At 51.2% G+C, this 19,213-nt stretch overlaps 1 protein-coding gene across 1 annotated transcript; it reads left to right on the forward strand.

Moving 5' to 3' along the window:
• Positions 1 to 18,495: 18,495 nt before the first annotated feature.
• LOC147959140 (uncharacterized) lies at positions 18,496 to 19,167 on the forward strand. The gene has a single exon (XM_087532499.1). It carries the CDS (start codon positions 18,496 to 18,498, stop codon positions 19,165 to 19,167), a length of 672 nt encoding a protein of 223 aa, XP_087388625.1.
• The last annotated feature ends 46 nt before the right edge of the window (positions 19,168 to 19,213 follow it).

Here is a 19,213-nt window from a genome sequence, read left to right on the forward strand (position 1 = left end):
TATGATCATCTTGCCTGCAAAGTTGTCAGAGTTGACTTGATCCTCGTAAGCGAACTCAACGGGCTCCTCGTTCGCGAACTCATCTCCCGGCTCTACGCAAACAAGAACAACTAGCAAATGGAACACAATCAACCACGTGCAATGCTCAAACAACATGATGCAAACATGGTATGATATGCGGGATGCGGTATGCGATGCATATGCATGATTTGACAAGGAATGATTGAACCTGGCCTCAACTTGGAAATCCAAGAGTGCCACTGGAAAGGTGCGGTGATTTCGGTTGAAATCGATATAAAGATCACCGGAATCGGATGCACGGTTTGAAAATGGCAAGCAAAACAAATATGGCACCGGTCTGCGATAATCAGCAAGTGACCAACTAAATGCATCAAGATAAATATGCTACAACACTCAAATATGACAACAAAATACATGGCAGGGATCCACTCATGATGTTTGACAAAAGATGAACAATGAGCTATGGCTAATTCATCAATTAACAGGTTCAAACAAGCATGGCAAAAGTGCAAATGATAACAGGTTTCAGACTTAGTGAAATTAATACCAGTCTGGAATTTATTATCAGGAAGCACACTTTAGAGCATGAAAACTACAAGCTACAAGCACTTAACATGGCAAAGCAAGGCATGGCATGAAGCTACTCAAAGCACTTAACAAAAGTCCCTTAGTGACCTTGAGCCAAAAGGGATCAGAAAATACAATTGCAAGCATGTGAACATGGCAAAAACATAAACAAATTCACTCAGTACAGAGCATGCAAAACAGTTAACGAGTATGCATGTTTACGAGCCCGATGCACTCAGTACAGAGCATTGCATGACAAACTAAGCATACACCCATCAAGAATACATGGCATAGAAGCTATAAATGGCAAGAACAATAACATAGCATGCACGGATCAATAGCAACATCCTCGGCAAAATCGCTAATCACGTCAACAATCTGCCAGGATTCACTTTATAGCAAAAGTAGAGCTCGATTGACTCAAGCCAGGGTGCTCCATAAATGCAAACAAAGACATGGATGGATAGAGAACCACAATTTTAACAAAACATCCTTACTGATCATCCTCAAAAGAGGCACGGATCACTAGGAAACAACATGAACATATGGCATAACGACAAAATCAGGACAAGGACTTAGTGAAATTCTAAGTCCCTGAAATCAGCATTACCGATTACGCTACTTTGCAAGCTTGTGCTAGTCACCACAAATATCACAAAAATACATGGCAAGCACCACTATAAAGATGGCATGGCATATAACAAAACACATGTAGAGCTCAGGAGCATAGCATGCACACATTAAACATGGCAAAAATGACAAATAGCTAGTTGATGAAACAGATCTAACAAATTCACCACATAGCCCTCTTCCAACAGCATTTCGGGCATCAAGATGAGCTCAAATGAAAATGATGCAATGAGATGAAATGATGTACTCGTCGATTCGAACATCTTGATATTCTACACGCACGAATCGGAGCTACGGATGCAGAGTTACGACATGATGAAAATTGCCAAAAACTAGGGTTTCGGGGGATAAAAAGTCAACCGTCTCCCAGATCCAGATCTGGATCTGGGCGGTTACTGTAGCAGGAGTTCGTCGCCGGAAATGGGGTGACGGTGGCCGGACTTGACGGAGGAGAGGTCGCCGGGGTGAGGAAGCGCGGCGGAGACGGCGGTCTCGGGCGGCGCTTGCCGGAGACGAGCGAGGCGGCGGGGAGACGGCGCCGGCGATGAGGTGGCTGCGGGTGGCGCGGGCGCCGTCGCCGGAGTAGGTGGCGGCGCTCGCGGGCGGCGAGGAGCTCGCCGGCCGGAGTAGGTGGCGGGCGGCGACGCTGGTCGGCGTCGGGCGGATGGAGCGGCGCCGGGCGGAGGGAAGAAACAGGCGCGGGCGGCGGGGCTCCTTTGGGCCGCGGGGGCCCTCCTCGGGCCCGGGCGGGCCACGGCGCGGGAGGTGGCCGGCGTGCCACGTGGCGGCCCCGGTTGGCCGGGCGCGGCGGCGCAGGGCGTGTCCGGCGGGAGCGGACACGTCCGGCGGCGGAGGAGACGAAAATTTTAGGGTTAGGTTGGAAGGAGATCCGGGATTTTTGAGGGAGAGACCTTTTTATAGGTAGGAGGAGCTAGGAGGCTCCAAATTGAGCACGGTTTGCGGCCACGCGATCGTGATCGAACGCTCTAGATGATGGAAGGGTTTTTGGTGGGTTTTGGGCCAAATTGGAAGGGTGTTGGGCTGCAACACAAACAAGACCTTCTCGGTCCCTTGGTTAACCGTTGGAGTATCAAACGAAGTTCAGATGGTATGAAACTTGACAGGAGGTCTACCGGTAGTAAACCAAGGCCGCTTGGCAAGTCTCGGTCCAATCCGGAAATGTTTAACCCCCCCACACGAAAATAGGTAGAAAGGGGCACCGGAGGAGATAGGAGCGCCGGAATGCGAAATGGAGAACGGGGAAAATGCTCGGATGCATGAGACGGACACATATGCAAATGCATTGCACATGAAGACATGATATCAGATGCATGACAAAGGCAACAACACAGGGAGACAAAAACCCGACACCGAGGAAAATAAAATAACTTAGGCCGGAAACGACAAGAGTTGGAGAATAGATAAGGTAAATTACATCCGGGGTGTTACAACACTCCACCACTAGGAAAGGATCTCGTCCTGAGATCTAGGACTGGAAAAACGCCGGGTACTCAGAACGGAGGTGATCCTTGCGTTCCCAGGTGGCTTCACGGTCGGAATGGTGTGACCACTTGACTTTGAGGAATTTGATTGACTTGTTGGGAGTCTTGCGCTCAGTTTCTTCAAGAATAGAAACGGGGTGCTCACGATAAGAAAGGTCTTCTTGGAGTTCAACGTCTTCGAAGTTGACGGTGCGGTCAGGGGTCTTGAAGCACTTGCGGAGCTGAGAGACATGGAACACGTCGTGCACGTTTGCAAAGTTGGAGGGAAGCTCGAGTTGATAGGCGAGATCGCCTCTCTTGCTGACGATCTTTAAAGGACCCACGTATCTAGGGGCTAGCTTCCCTTTGATACTGAAGCGACGAGTACCTTTCATTGGAGAGACGTGGAGGTAAACATGATCTCCGATCTCGAAAGCCAAATCACGATGCTTACTATCATAGTAGCTCTTCTGGCACGATTGCGCTGCTTTGAGGTTATCACGAATGACTTTGCACATTTCCTCTGCCTCTGTGATCAAGTCATTTCCAAGAAGTTGACTTCACCGGTCTCTGGAATGGCAAGAGGTTGGAGGAGACCAGCTGGTCGTTGGTGTTCTGCCTTCACTCTTCTACAGACATCACATTCATTCACGAACTGAGCAATCTCGCGCTTCATTCGAGTCCACCAATATGCCTGCTTGAGGTCCTGGTACATCTTTGTACTTCCAGGGTGGATAGAGAGGAGTGAATTGTGAGCCTCGTTCATAATGACTTTACGAAGGTCACCTTTAGGCACCATAATGCGATCCTCAAATAAGAGAGTATCCTTGTCATCAAGGCGATAACACTTGTACTTGGATTGACTCTTGGCAATCCCAATCTTCACCTTCTTCACCATAGCATCAAGAAGTTGAGCCTCGCGAATCTGATCTTCGAAAGTAGGAGAGACTTGAAGGTTGGCGAGGAAACCTTGAGGAACAACTTGCAGATTGAGTTTGCGGAAAGCTTCACAAAGCTCGGGTTGGTAAGGCTTGAGAATCAGACTATTGCAGTAAGCCTTTCTGCTCAATGCGTCAGCAATTACATTGGCCTTGCCTGGAGTATATTCGATACTCGAATTATACTCTTGAATCATTTCGACCCAACGAGTCTGCCTGAGGTTGAGATTAGGCTGAGTGAAGATGTACTTGAGACTCTTGTGGTCAGTGAAGATGTCCAGTTTTCTTCCCAATAAGAGATGTCTCCAAGTCAAAAGAGCATGCACAACTGCCGCCAACTCGAGGTCATGAGTGGGGTAGTTCTTCTCGTTGGGCTTCAACTGGCGGGAAGTATAAGCCACAACTTTCTTCTCTTGCATCAACACTGCACCAAGACCTTGAAGAGAGGCATCACAGAAGACCTCGAATGATTTGGATTCATCAGGAGGAGTCATAACTGGAGCAGCGACTAATTTCTCTTTCAGGGTGTTGAAAGCGATGTCACATTCCGGAGATCAAACGTACTTCACGTGCTTCTGGAGAAGGTTTGAAAGAGGCTTCGCGATCTTTGAAAAGTTTTCAACGAACCTTCGACAATAGCTTGCAAGACCAAGGAAGCTGCGGAGTTGCTTCACGTTCTGAGGTGGTTCCCAATTCACAATTGCAGACACCTTCTCAGGATTCACCGCTATGCCCTTGGCAGAGATGATATGCCCAAGATAGAGAACCTCATCGAGCCAAAACTCACACTTTGAAAACTTGGCGTAGAACTGATGTTCTCTGAGCTTATCAAGCACCAAACGCAAGTGCTTAGCATGATCTTCCTTGTTCTTGGAAAAGACCAAAATGTCATCAAGGTAGACCAAAACAAAGTCATTTGTGTAGGGGTTGAAGATGAAGTTCATCATGCGAGAGAATGTCGGAGGAGCGTTGACGAGGCCAAAACACATGACAGTGTATTCATATGAACCATAGCTTGTTCTGAACACCGTCTTGGGGATATCTTGCTCACGAATTCGAATCTGGTGATAGCCCATACGGAGATGAAGCTTGGAGAATACTTGAGCACCTTTGAGTTGTTCAAACAGCTCGTTGATGTTGGGAAGTGGGTACTTGTTCTTTATAGTCTTCTTGTTCAATGGACGGTAGTCAACACAGAGTCGGTCCGTTCCATCCTTCTTCTTCACAAAAAGAACTCCACAACCCCACGGAGAAGAACTAGGTCGGATGAGACCCATACGCTCTTGTTCATCGAGTTGTTTCTTCATCTCCTTCAACTCTTTGGGTCCCAGCTTGTAAGGACGTTTGCAAACAGGTTCCGTGCCAGGCTCAAGATCGATGACGAATTCAACTGGCCGGTGCGGAGGCATTCCTGGAAGCTCTTCTGGAAAGACGTCTTGATATTCGCAAACGACTGGAATTTGAGAGATGGCATCCAGTTCATCCTTCTCATTGAGAGAAAACAGACGGATGGTATTATCCCGAGCGGCAAAGACAATTACATCCTAAGACGAATGAGTCAATTGAATCTGCCTGGCTGCACAATCAAGCTGAGCCTTGTGCTTAGAAAGCCAGTCCATTCCAAGAATAAGATCAATATCCGAGTTACCAAGAACCATTGGAGAAGCCAGAAACTTGAAATCACCCATCATGATAGAAATATCCGGAATCTCATAGTTTGCGAGTAAACATTTACCCGGTGAGACAACTGCTAACGGTTTATGCAAAACTTGAGAAGACAACTCATGCTTAGATGCAAAAGGTCTCGAGATGAAACAATGTGATGCACCAGTGTCAAAAAGTACTTTTGTAGGAACATCGTTAACAGGAAGGTTACCCATGATGACATCTGACGAGTCCTCTGCCTGAGCTGCATTCATCAAGTTGACCTTGGTGTGCTTGGGGTTATGCTTAACCATAGCTATACTTGCCGATCTCACATGAGGAGGAGGAGGGAGACGCCTCTGATTGAAGCATTTGTTGGCATAGTGACCCTTCTGTTGGCACTTGTTGCACGTGACCTCTGAAAGCGGACGGTGATACGGAGCACTTGATCTTGGAGCTTGAGACGAAGTCTTGTTCTGAAAGCCAGGGTTGGGTGGGTGGGAAGATCCACTGCCACCTTTGCTCTTCTGCTGATAAGGCTGACGGAACGGAGGAGGAGGAAGCCAATACTTTTGCTGCTTAGCCACTTGAGTTGAGGAAGAAGGAGTTGCATCTCTGACTCGCTTCTTGGAAGCATCGCACTTCAGTTGAGCAGTCTCTTGCTTCATTGCCATGTTGTAAAACTCATCGTACCTCTTGGGCTCAAAGAGGACGAGAGCTAGCTGGATTTCTTCTCTGAGACCACCCCTGAACTGGTATATCATGCTCTTCTCGTCAGGGACGTCTTGCTTAGCAAAACGGGCGATCTTCTGAAACATTTTGTTGTACTCGTAGACAAACATAGTGCCTTGCTCCAGGCTGCGGAATTCCTCACGCTTGCTCTCAACCACACTCTGAGGAATATGATGAGCTTTGAAGTCTTGACGGAATTTATCCCAGGTAATCACACGGCCTCCTCTGGAATCTTTGTACTGCTGAAACCATTATGCAGCTTGGTCTTTGAGTTGGAAGGAGGCGAACTTGAAAAAGTCCTCAGGCCTGACGTTACTGCACTCGAAATGCTTGCATATGTCCACGAGCCAATCATCAGCGTCTGTTGCCTCAACACAATTGCTGAAGGTCTTTGGATGGTTAGCAAGGAACTGGTTGAGTGTAGCAAACTGATTCTAATTGTTGCCCTGGCCCTGGTTCCCTTGGTTGCGCTCTTGAAGAAGTTGCATGATCAGCTGCATGTTTGCATTGGTAGCGTCCATCACAGCTTGCCATGCCTCCGGAGGTGGAGGTGGTGGTGGCGGATTAGGATTCGGAGTCGTGCGCGTTGGAGGAGCCATCCTGAAGAGGTTGACATCCGTTAGCACATTGACAGACAAATATTGAAGCTGAATCAAACGGGTTGAAATTGCAACATAAAGTCTTCACATCCGAACAAAATGAACGAATGCATTCCAATTGAAATGGTCACATATCCATAAATTGAGAAGCCACTTATAATTGAGGTAGGAGAAAAACAACAAGGTACGGATAAGAACAAATACTTGGTGAGGATTACCCAATCTCAAACCAAATATCTGCGGAAGAAGAACTAGAGCTACAAGAATTCCCACCTATGAAACTCCTGGACCTTTCCGGTTATGCAATCAGGTGTTGGGGATACAGGGGAAGCATAATATCTCACCCAAATCTAGCAAATCCTACATCCAGCTGTATCCATCCTTCAACACATAACCGAGAAACCTTCGGAAATCATCTACCTCAACCTTCGAAAAGCATCCGTTATACAAGTTATGGCAATACTCCCAAACTCCCGCCCCAGTACTGGGTGGCGTCGAGGTTATCTCACCAACAACTGCATAAAAGAGATTTTCGATGTCGGCGAAACTCAGGTATTCCAGAATCTCAACGATAAAATTGTGACGAAAACACCTCGAAGCTCAACTCCCCGGGACACTGCCACAACCCCTAAATGACAGGAGGCACCAAGAACAATGTTCTCGTCACAAATCGATCGGAACGATTCCAAGATACCCGCGTGATCCTAAATTTTTTTAGTGAAATTTGAGAAGAGACGAGTCAAACTCTACGTCAGGATGCCTCACTAGAGCGATGAAGGGACTGGGGAGTAAAAAGAATTCCTAAACTCTCTGATATATAATTCCTAAATGACTCAAAACATTTTTTTCTAGACTCAACAACGCCAACGATTCGATCAAGAAGGGGGCTCCTAAGGTCGGGGAAGGCTCTGATTACCAACTTGTAACGCCCTCGATGCTGCTATATCTCCTACGTGTCGAAGCACGACTTAGAGGCATAACCGCATTGAAAGCAATGTCGCAAGTAAGGTAATCTTCACAACAACCCATGTAAATAGATAAAAGGGGAAAAGGATACATAGTTGGCTTACACTCGCCACGTCACACAAATACATGAATAACATTACAATCATCCAATACACTCATGGTCCGACTACGGTACCAAAATAAAGATCAAACCCCACATGCGACACGTCCCCGATCGCCCCAACTGGGCACCACTACTGATCATCTGGGAAAGACACATAGTAACGGCGAGAGTCTTCATCGAACTCCCACTTGAGCTCAAGCACATCGTCTGGAATGGTATCATCGGTCCCTGCATCTGGTTTGGAAGTAAACTGTGAGTCACGGGGACTCAGCAATCTCACACCCTCGCAATCAAGACTATTTAAGCTTATAGGTAAGGCAAGGTAAGATGTGGAGCTACAACAAGCGACTAGCATATATGGTGGCTAACCTATTCGCAAAAGAGAGCGAGAAGAGAAAGCAAAGCACGGACGAACAACTAGGATCAAGAAGTGATCCTAGAACAACCTACGTCAAGCATTACTCCAACACCGTGTTCACTTCCCGGACTCCGCGGAGAAGAGACCATCACGGTTACACATGCGATTGATTCATTTTAATTAAGTTAAGTTTCATGTTATCTACAACCGGACATTAACAAATTCCCATCTGCCCATAAATTTCGGGCACGGCTTTCGAAAGTTCAAAACCCTACAAGGGAGTCCCAACTTAGCCCATCACAAGCTCTCACGGTCAAGAAGGATATTCCTTCTCCCGAGACATTCCGATCAGACTCAGCATCCCGGTTACAAGACATCCTCGACAATGGTAAAACAAGTCCAGCAACACCGCCCGAATGTGCCGACAAATCCCGATAGGAGCTGCACATATCTTGTTCTCAGGGCACACTTAGATTGTCCAAACTTCCGGTAGGCCAGCCCAGAGTTGCCCCTGGTGGCCACCGGCGGCTGACGAGGTGGACCAACACTCAGAGGAGCACTAGCCCGGGGGGGTTTAAATAAAGATGACCCTCGGGCTCCGGAAACCCAAGGGAAAAAGAGGCTAGGTGTCAAATGGTAAAACCAAGGTTGGGCATTGCTGGAGGAGTTTTATACAAGGCGAACTGTCAAGGGGTTCCCATTATAACCCAACTGCGTAAGGAACACAAAATCCGGGAACATTATACCGATATGACGGAAACTAGGGCAGCACGAGTGGAACAAAACACTAGGCAAAAGGCCGAGCCTTCCACCCTTTACCAAGTGTATATATGCATTAAGATAACAAGATAATATGGTGATATCCCAACAATAAGGAATGTTCCAACAAGGAACGATCTCCAATCTTCACCTGCAACTAGCAACGCTATAAGAGGGGCTGAGCAAAGCGGTAACATAGCCAATCAACGGTTTGCTAGGACATGGTGGGTTAGAGGTTTGACATGGCAATTTGGGAGGCATGATAAGCAAGTGGTAGGTATCGTAGCATAGGCATAGCAAAAGAGCGAGCATCTAGCAAGCAAAGATAGAAGTGATTTCGAGGGTATGATCATCTTGCCTGCAAAGTTGTCAGAGTTGACTTGATCCTCGTAAGCGAACTCAACGGTCTCCTCGTTCGCGAACTCGTCTCTCGGCTCTACCCAAACAGGAACAACAAGCAAACGGAACACAATCAACCACGTGCAATGCTCAAACAATATGACGCAAACATGGTATGATATGCGGGATGCGGTATGCGATGCATATGCATGATTTGACAAGGAATGGTTGAACCTGGCCTCAACTTGGAAATCCAAGAGTGCCACTGGAAAGGTGAGGTGATTTCGGTTGAAATCGATATAAAGATCACCAGAATCGGATGCACGGTTTGAAAATGGCAAGCAAAACAAATATGGCACCGGTCTGCGATAATCAGCAAGTGATCAACTAAATGCATCAAGATAAATATGCTACAACACTCAAACATGACAAAAAAATACATGGCAGGGATCCACTCATGATGCTTGACAAAATATGAACACTGAGCTACGGCTAATTCATCCATTAACAGGTTCAAACAAGCATGGCAAAAGTGCAAATGATAACAGGTTTCAGACTTAGTGAAATTAACACCAGTCTAGAATTTATCATCAGGAAGCACACTTTAGAGCATGAAAACTACAAGCTACAAGCACTGAACATGGCAAAGCAAGGCATGACATGAAGCTACTCAAAGCACTTAAAAAAAGTCCCTTAGTGACCTTGAGCCAAAAGGGATCAGAAAATACAATTGCAAGCATGTGAACATGGCAAAAACATAAACAAATTCACTCAGTACAGAGCATGCAAAACAGTTAACGAGTAGGCATGTTTACGAGCCCGATGCACTCAGTACAGAGCATTGCATGACAAACTAAGCATACACCCATCAAGAATACATGGCATAGAAGCTATAAATGGCAAGAACAATAACATAGCATGCACGGATCAATAGCAACATCCTCGGCAAAATCGCTAATCACGTCAACAATCCGCCAGGATTCACTTTATAGCAAAAGTAGAGCTCGATTGACTCAAGCCAGGGTGCTCCATAAATGCAAACAAAGACATGGATGGATAGAGAACCACAATTTTAACAAAACATCCTTACTGATCATCCTCAAAAGAGGCACGGATCACTAGGAAACAACATGAACATATGGCATAACGACAAAATCAGGACAAGGACTTAGTGAAATTCTAAGTCCCTGAAATCAGCATTACCGATTACGCTACTTTGCAAGCTTGTGCTAGTCACCACAAATATCACAAAAATACATGGCAAGCACCACTATAAACATGGCATGGCATATAACAAAACACATGTAGAGCTCAGGAGCATAGCATGCACACATTAAACATGGCAAAAATGACAAATAGCTATTTGATGAAACAGATCTGACAAATTCACCACATAGCCCTCTTCCAACAGCATTTCGGGCATCAAGATGAGCTCAAATGAAAATTATGCAATGAGATGAAATTATGTACTCGTCGAGGCGAACATTTTGATATGCTACACGCACGAATTGGAACTACGAATGCAGAGTTACAACATGATGAAAATTTCCAAAAACTAGGGTTTCGGGGGATAAAAAGTCAACCATCTCCCAGATCCAGATCTGGATCCGGGCGGTTACTGTAGCAGGAGGGAGTCGCCGGAGTTCATCGCCAAAAATGGGGCGATGGTGGCCGGACTTGACGGAGGAGAGGTTGCCGGGGTGAGGAGGCGCAGCGGAGACGGCGGTCTCGGGCGGCGCTCGCCGGAGACGAGCGAGGCGGCAGCGCCGGCGACGAGGTGGCCGCGGGCGGCGCGGGCGCCGTCACCGGAGTAAGTGGTGGCGCTCGCGGGCGGCGAGGAGCTCGCCGGCCGGAGCAGGTGGCGGGCGGCGACGCTGGTCGGCGTCGGGCGGAGGGAAGAAACAGGCGCGGGCGGCGGGGCTCCTTCGGGCCGCGGGGGCCCTCCTCGGGCCCGGGTGGGCCGCGCGCGGGAGGTGGCCGGCGTGCCATGTGGCGGCCCCCGGTTGGCCGGGCGCGGCGGCGCGGGGCGTGTCCGGCGGCGGAGGAGACGAAATTTTTAGGGTTAGGGTGGAAGGAGATCCGAGATTTTTGAGGGAGAGACCTTTCTATAGGTAGGAGGAGCTATGAGGCTCCAAATTGAGCACGGTTTGCGGCCACGCGATCGTGATCGAATGCTCTAGATGATGGAAGGGTTTTTGGTGGGTTTTGGGCCAAATTGGAAGGGTGTTGGGCTGCAACACAAACAAGGCCTTCTCGGTCCCTCGGTTAACCGTTGGAGTATCAAACGAAGTCCAAATGGTACGAAACTTGACAGGCGGTCTACCGGTAGTAAACCAAGGCCGCTTGGCAAGTCCCGGTCCAATCCGGAAATGTTTAACCCCCACACACGAAAAGAGGTAGAAAGGGGCACCGGAGGAGATAGGAGCGCCGGAATGCGAAACGAACAACGGGGAAAATGCTCGGATGCATGAGACGAACACGTGTGCAAATGCAATGCACATGAAGACATGATATGAGATGCATGACAAAGGCAACAACACACGGAGACAAAAACCCGACACCGAGGAAAATAAAATAACTTAGGCCGGAAACGGCAAGAGTTGGAGAACAGATAAGGTAAATTACATCCGGGGTGTTACATAGTCGCAGGTAGAGGCTGGAGGAGGTCGACGGTGGATGAACAGTAGCCCATGGAGGCTAGAGGAGGTCGATGGTGGAGATGAACAGTAGCCCGTGGAGTCCCATTTTGCGGTACGCCACACCCCTCCCGATGAATAGGACCCCCGTTTTGACCATAGCGCTCCAACACAAGTCCGTTTCCTCCGTTTTGCGGTACGCCACACCCCTCTCGAACAACAAGATCCCGTTTCGACCGTAGGCACTCGAAAACAAGTTAGTTGCCTCCAATTTTGTGGTACGCCAGACCCCTCCCGATGAACAGGATCCCGTTTCGACCGTGGTCCGTCGAACAGAAGGCCGTTTCCTCCGTTCTGCGGTACGCCAGGCCTCGTTTTGATCGACTGTTCCGTCCAAGCCGGTTGGCTCCCGATGAACATGACGATGCAGTTTCCCCGTTTTGACCCAGCCATGTACAGGAGCCCTGTCCATACGTATGCATGAGTAGGCGTTCAAGACCCTGCCCGTATGTACGTACGTGGCCGTATTTACTTTCTTGCACCCTGGCTGTACGTACGTGTACACGATATTAACGGGACTGCGTCACATGCTACATGCGCGCCTCTACTACGACATGTGCGCGCCTATACTACGACACGTGCCCTTCCTTACTCGGCCACGGTTCATCGCTGTAGCCTGCAGACAGACCGATCGTATGTATGTTCACGTTTCGCGACCGGAATGACAATGCTACGTACGCTTCGACCTGGTGGGTCCCGACTGTCAGGGAAGATAAGGAGGCACTTCCTTGTATGCGAAGATGTAGTTGGTGGGTCCCAGCAGTCAGGGGGAAACATTTTTTTCGTGAAATACGGTGGCCCGTCCGATGGGTCCCTGTTGTCAGGTGGAGGAATCATTATTTTGCGTGTAATAAGGTTGCACTTCCTGCTTGCTGCGGCCGTGGACCCAGCTGCCAGCCTCTCCATGTACAGTACTCTTCCGATGGAAGTTGTTCCTTGACCACATTGACCACGCCACGCCGAGGGCAACGAGACAATGGACAATGGCGAGGCCTAGGAAGGGGACAACGCGGAGCCGGGGAAGATGCGGTAGTGGATGCCCACGTGGAGAGGAGTACGAGGGTTCACTAGTTCGGTTGTGGTGTGAGGCTGCCGTCGCCGCAGAATAACAGGGGGTGTGGGTGAGTAGAGGGATGGTCTGGCCAGCTGTGAGAGTAGCAGGGGGCGGTGAGGCCTCCTTGGTAGCATAGCCGGCCACGGGAGGCAGGAGAACGCGACATGACCGACGCTGGTTTGGGCGGCTGGAGCAACAAGACCAAAGGTTGAAGAAGCAATACAACCGCTGGATGGACATCATACGGTCACTGGAGCTAGAATCGTTCATATTGACTAAGTTGACAAAGCCCTCCATCCGTGTCAACTTAGTAGGCCCACAAGTCAGCCTCCCACTATGGTGGGTCCCAACTAACAGGGGGAGTATTCATTTTTTTGTGCGTAATAAGGAGGCACTTGTGTGCGAAGATATAGCTGGTGGGTCCGAGCTGTCATTGGGAGTATTCATTCTTTTTGGCGTAATAAGGAGGTACTTGCTTGTAACCCCCCAGATGCAAAAACTTCCTTTTTGGCAATGTATCAATTTTGGTCTTCATCCAATTCCTTGGGTCTATCATGGTTGGCTTCTTTTGGTAGCCTTTGTGTTGTTAATTGTTGCATTGCTATGCCTGTTCCTTTTATGTATTGCATTTGTCATCTATGTTTGCATTATGATCTTGCCATAATGTTGAATGTGTGTTTCTTGCCTTTGGACTTGTCATCATCATCATGTGCATCTTCTTGTGTAGCACATTGCATTGTGGCATGGTAGTTGTAAGTTATGGCATCATCTTTCCCCTCTCTCTCCCTACCTCTTCCTTTCCTTATTTTGGCAAGCTAATATTTTTAGCCCCCATTAATGTTCTTTTTCCCTCTATAATTCTGGCTTCATGTCTTAAACCCCTCTGCCAAATTTCACCTCTTTTGGAATTGTTTTGGTCAGGTTCAAAACTGCATCACGTTTGAATTTATTCAAACTTGCTCTATTTTTTTACCTCTAAAAATGTCCAGGACAATTATTTCAAATACTACACAATTTCAAGATCCTGAGAATATTGTCATATTCCTCAAACTCCTCCCAAATCCCTCTGTGCTTTTCCTTTTTATTTTCTACCTGCAGTTAAAGAAAAAAAGGAAGCAACATCGGCAGCAGAGCAGCCCAGTAGTAGCAGCACCCACCTGGGCCTCGGCCTCCCAGGACGGCCCATCTGGCCCCGCGCCCCGCAGCCCAGCTCACCCACCCGCGCTCTCTCTCCCTGCCTTTTCTCACCCGCGCCTGCGCGTACCCCTACTAGCCACCTACCACGTCGTCCCTCGGGTCCCACTTGTCAGCGCCTACCCTATTCCCCGTCCCCTTTTCCCTCTCTTTAGCTCGCTCCGTCGTAGTTTGCCATGACCACCGGAGCTCATCGCCGTCGGGTCTCGTCTCCGGTGAGGACCCCGACCTCGCCCGCCGTAGTTGGCATGTCCAGTAGATTCCTAGCACCGTGCGCGTCCGATCCCCGCGTTCTGCCGCCCGCGCAGGCCTCTGTTTCGCCGCGTTCGCGATCACCACAGCCCTCCCTATCACCTCGTCATCGGCGTCGTTCATGTCATTGTCCAGTGCCGCACTTGCCTTGCGCGTGTGCGGGGTCCCCTGGCGATCCCGTTGCACATCTCCGCCGTGCCGTAGGGTCCCGAGAGACAACTCCGGTGAGGCCCTCCGCCGTGCTCGTCGCCGGCCGGCAGCGCCCCTATTTTTGCTCTGTCTCAACCGCCCGTGGGTCCCACCAGTCAGCCTCTCTCACCACGAACCCCACCTGCCAGCCTCTCAAGCGCACACACACACACACACTCACTTGACACGTGGACCCACGGGCCCACCTGTCATCCACACCACTCCGTCTCTAGCCAAATCGGGCAGTTTGTCCATTTTGGGCCTTTTCTAATTCGGGCCTTTCCTTATCTGGCAAGTCCAGATCGGGACATTTCCATTTTAGGTTTTTCCATTTATGTCCTTTTTCCATTTTAGGCAGTGTTTGACTATTAGCATTTGTGATGATTTTTCTACAGTAACCTAAACATATTATATATGTTTTTGGGGTAGAAAAATCCCACCATTCTAGTGGTCGCATTATTTTTTGCATTTGAGAAAGTTCATGAACATGTTATTTTGCATCATGATGATGTTTTGTCATTTTTGTGTGATTTATTTCAAGCATTCTATGAGGTTGTTTGGCACATGGTTAGCTTCATTTTCATGCCTACTCCATGATAGTATTTATTCCATGTCATTTAGTGCACTGTGATGAGTGCCACAAGCATGCAAAGTTGTTGTCATGATCTATTTTGACATGCCATGTTTTCTTCTAAGTCTAAAACTGTCGGCGTACTGGGAACCAGGGTGCCCAGACTTGCCTGTCTGCGGCCCACATCGCATTCCTGGTACGGCCTGATAGGGCCCAGCTGATCGGCTACCTGCTCAAGGATCTCGCGAGGAGGCCAGCCCTCGCGAGGAGAACAACCAAGACCTCCTCGGGGAGAGGCCTCACCTAGGCTGCTCCGGAGGGGCGACCAAGACCTCTCCCTAGAGTGGCCTCGGCTAGGCTGCTTCGGGAGGGCAGAGATCTCAAGGCAAGGGCTGCTTCAGGAGGAGGCAGTGACGCAAGCCATGACGAACCGTGCCAACGGGCGCCAGCGGGCGCAGTTTCCATATCGGTGTAAAGGAGACCACACAGGCGCAGGTTCCCGAGGGGTGAGACAAAGGTTTCCCCTTTGGTGTAACAAGACCGAAGACCACAAGGACGGCAGGAAGGATGTCATCGCCGTGCCCACCACCGTGTCACTGCCTGCCCTCTTTGCAGGCGAAGACCACCTTTTGTCAGGATAGGAGCGTCCCTGTGTTCCCGCTCAAATGGCCGTTGTGGGATTCCCTTCCCGCCTAAACATTTCGGGGGAAGAGGACCCTGGTCGCCTATATAAGTAGCTAGGGTTCCATCATAGAGGGGGATCGACCCATTGAGACTTAGACTAGAAAGGGGGCAAGAACATCTGCCTCCTCACCCTTCTTGAGCTTGCCTCCTGAGCTCAGGAAACCACTATACTTGTTCATACTCGAGCCCTCACGAGGCCAATCCACTAAAGCAGGACGTAGGGTTTTACACCGCAAGGTGGCCTGAACCTGGGTAAACTCTTGTGTGCTCTACTTGCTTGCTTGCTTGCATTCCATTCCCACCACCAGGAGAAGAGCGAAGCGCTAGGTAGACGTGTAGTGGGAGAGATCTTCGTCATGCCCATGTGTTTGAATCTTAAGGGTTTTGCGGAGCCCGAAATCTGACATTTGGTGCGCCGGGTAGGGGCGTGTCGAAATCTCGCCTCTCCGACGACCTCGCCTCCCCTCTTCTGCCCTGCATCACCATGGCGACACCTGCTGGCGGCATCCGCGCGGAGGCTGGAGCCGTTCCCGTCGCCCGGGTGGCGTTGGCGGACCGCATCGCTCACGGGCTCTTCGTCCTCCATGTCGACGACCCCGTCGCCGGCCCGGCCACTGGGGAGTGGCCCACTACGCCACTCCCGCTTCCCATGGCCTCGCCAGCGGCGCTTCTAACGGCCCAGGAGATGCTCCAACACCGGCCGCCTGCGGCGGAGCTTGACGCTTGGGTGGCTCGCCTCGGCGAGCTGCCGGACGCTGCCGGCGGAGCGCCACCGTCCCGCGGGGTTGCCTGCATCATCGGAGGATCCCAGGCACCAGCATCGGCCCGTCACGCCAAATCACACCTTCGACGGCTGGGGGCTGCCGCTCGGCCGCAGGAGGCCCTGCGGGGGCTAGACGCGCAGGGGCACGTCATCGTCTTCGGCCCCGATGACCACACCAGAGCTACAACCGGCACATGCTTCCTCCCCACGGTATGTACCCCCACCATCTGCGGGGTGGCCGTCACAAGGACCCTCGTCGATGGCGGCACCGGGCTCAGCATCCTCTCTGCGGAGGCCTTTGGTCGTCTGCCGGTGGCCTACGGGCAGCTCCTCCCCACCAAACCCTTCTCGGGGGTCGCGGGCTCGGCCGTCCCGCTTGGGCTGGTCTGCCTCCCCGTCACCTTCGGGACGCACGCCAATTACCAGACCGAGCTCATCGACTTCGACGTCGCACCTATCCACTTGCCCTACAACGCCATCCTCGGCTCCCCGGCCCTGGCCAAGTTCATGGCGGCGACTCACCCGGGCTACAACATCGTCAAGATGCCCGGGAGCAGTGGCACCATCACCATCAAAGGAGACACCAAGGCCGCCCTTCAGGTCCTCGAGCATGCTTATCTAGCCGCTGTCGCGGCTCGCCCAAGCGCAGAGGAGGCTCAGGAGGCCGCCGAAGCCGCTCCAGCCAAAAAGAAACAGCTCTTCTCTCAGGATCGCGTCGAGACCAAGCAGGTACCCGTCGATGAGGGAGACGCGAGCTCCACTCTCACCATCGGCGCGGGCCTGCTTCCAGAGCAAGAGGAGGCGTTGGTGGCCTTCCTCAGGGCGAACAAGGACGTGTTCGCATGGAAGGCGACCGACCTGGTTGGGGTGCTTAGGCACGTCATTGAACACCACCTTACGATGTGCCCGAACGCACGACCTATCAAGCAAAAGGCGCGGCGGCAGGCTCCGTAAAAGCAGGTCTTCATCGTCCAAGAGACCCGGAAGCTAGAAGAAGCAGGCGTTATCCGGGAGGTGCGCCACCCTGAATGGTTGGCCAACCCCGTCATCGTCCCGAAGAAAGGGGGCAAAGAGCGCATGTGCGTCGACTTCACGAGCCTCAATAAGTTCTGCCCTCAGGACCCGTTCCCTCTCCCTCGCATCGAGCAGATCGTGGACTCAATGGCCGAGTGCAACCTGCTTTGCTTCCTCGACGCCTTCTCAAGCTACCACCAGATCAAAATGACAGTACAAGACATAGAGAAGATGTCATTCCTGACCCCATGCGGGACCTATTGCTACATTTGCATGCCCTTCGGGCTGAGGAACACAGGCGCCACCTCCAGCGGCTGATGCACATCACCCTCGGCCCTCAGATCGGGAGGAACGCAGAGGCCTACGTCGACGATATCGTGGTCAAGTCCAAGGAGGCCAAGACCCTTGACGGGGACTTGGAGGAAACGTTCGCCAACCTGCGCAAGGTGAACTTATGCCTCAACCCGGAAAAATGTGTGTTTGGGGTCCCCTCGGGCAAGCTGCTGGGATTCCTGGTCTCGCACTGGGGCATTGAAGCCAACCCGGAGAAGGTCAAAGCCATCGAGAGAATGAAGCCGCCCACAACCCTGAAGCAAATGCAGAAACTTGCGAGATGTGTGACGTCCTTGGGGCGTTTCATCTCGAAGCTCGGCGAGCGCGCCCTCCCCTTCTTCAAGCTCATGAAGAGGAAGGGGCCTTTTGAGTGGACTCCGGAGGCCGACGCTGCCTTCCTAGATCTCAAGAAGTACCTCACCAGCCCGCCGGTTATGGTGGCACCAAGACCTCAGGAGCCCTTGATCCTTTATCTCGCCGCTATGCCTCACTCCGCCAGCGCGGCGCTGGTAGTGGCACGAGAGGAAAGGGCCAGGGGCCAGAGCTCACGGAACGACCCGATGCCCTCCGGAACTCCGCTTTCCCACGACACAACCTAAGGAGCCGACATGGCCGCAACGTCTGGTGACCCCGCCGGCCTGTGTAGAGCTCCTGAGCCATCGGAAGCGCCTGAGGGTCCCGCCTCACCAACCCTCGTGGATCATCCCGTGTACTTCGTCAGCACCGTGCTCCACGACGCTCGCTCGTGCTACCCCATGCCCCAGAAGCTGCTGCTGGCGCTCCTCGTTGCTTCCAGGAAGCTGCGCCACTATTTTCAAGGCCATCCCATCAAGGTCGTCTTAGCTTACCCCCTGGAGAAGGTACTCCGGGGCCCGAACGTCGTCGGGAGGGTTGCTGAGTGGAACATCGAGCTGCAGGCATTTCAGCCAGAGTTTAGCACCACACGGGTCATCAAGGGGGCAGCGCTGGCTGATTTCATGGCAGAATGGACCGACGCTCCAGACCAGGGGGCTGGCGAGGACCGCTCGCTGGCCCCGGGCGACGAAACTCCGGATGGATGGGTGGTATATTTTGATGGTGCCTTCTCGCGCCTCGGTGGGGGGGCTGGCGCCGTGCTGGTATCACCCACTCAGGACAAGCTCCGCTACGCTGTGCAACTTTGCTTCCAGTGTGGCGAAAAGGTCTCCAACAACATCGCGGAGTACGAGGGCCTAATCGCCGGGCTCAAGGCCGCGGCCGCACTAGGGGTGAAGCGTCTCACCATCAAAGGCAACTCATAGCTCCTCGTCAACTTCTCTAACAAAGAGTACAAGCCCAAGGACGAAC

Source organism: Triticum urartu, chromosome 7A (genome assembly GCF_056163025.1).
Source record: "Triticum urartu cultivar PI428250 chromosome 7A, HENAU_Tu73, whole genome shotgun sequence".
Classification (NCBI taxonomy): domain Eukaryota; kingdom Viridiplantae; phylum Streptophyta; class Magnoliopsida; order Poales; family Poaceae; genus Triticum; species Triticum urartu.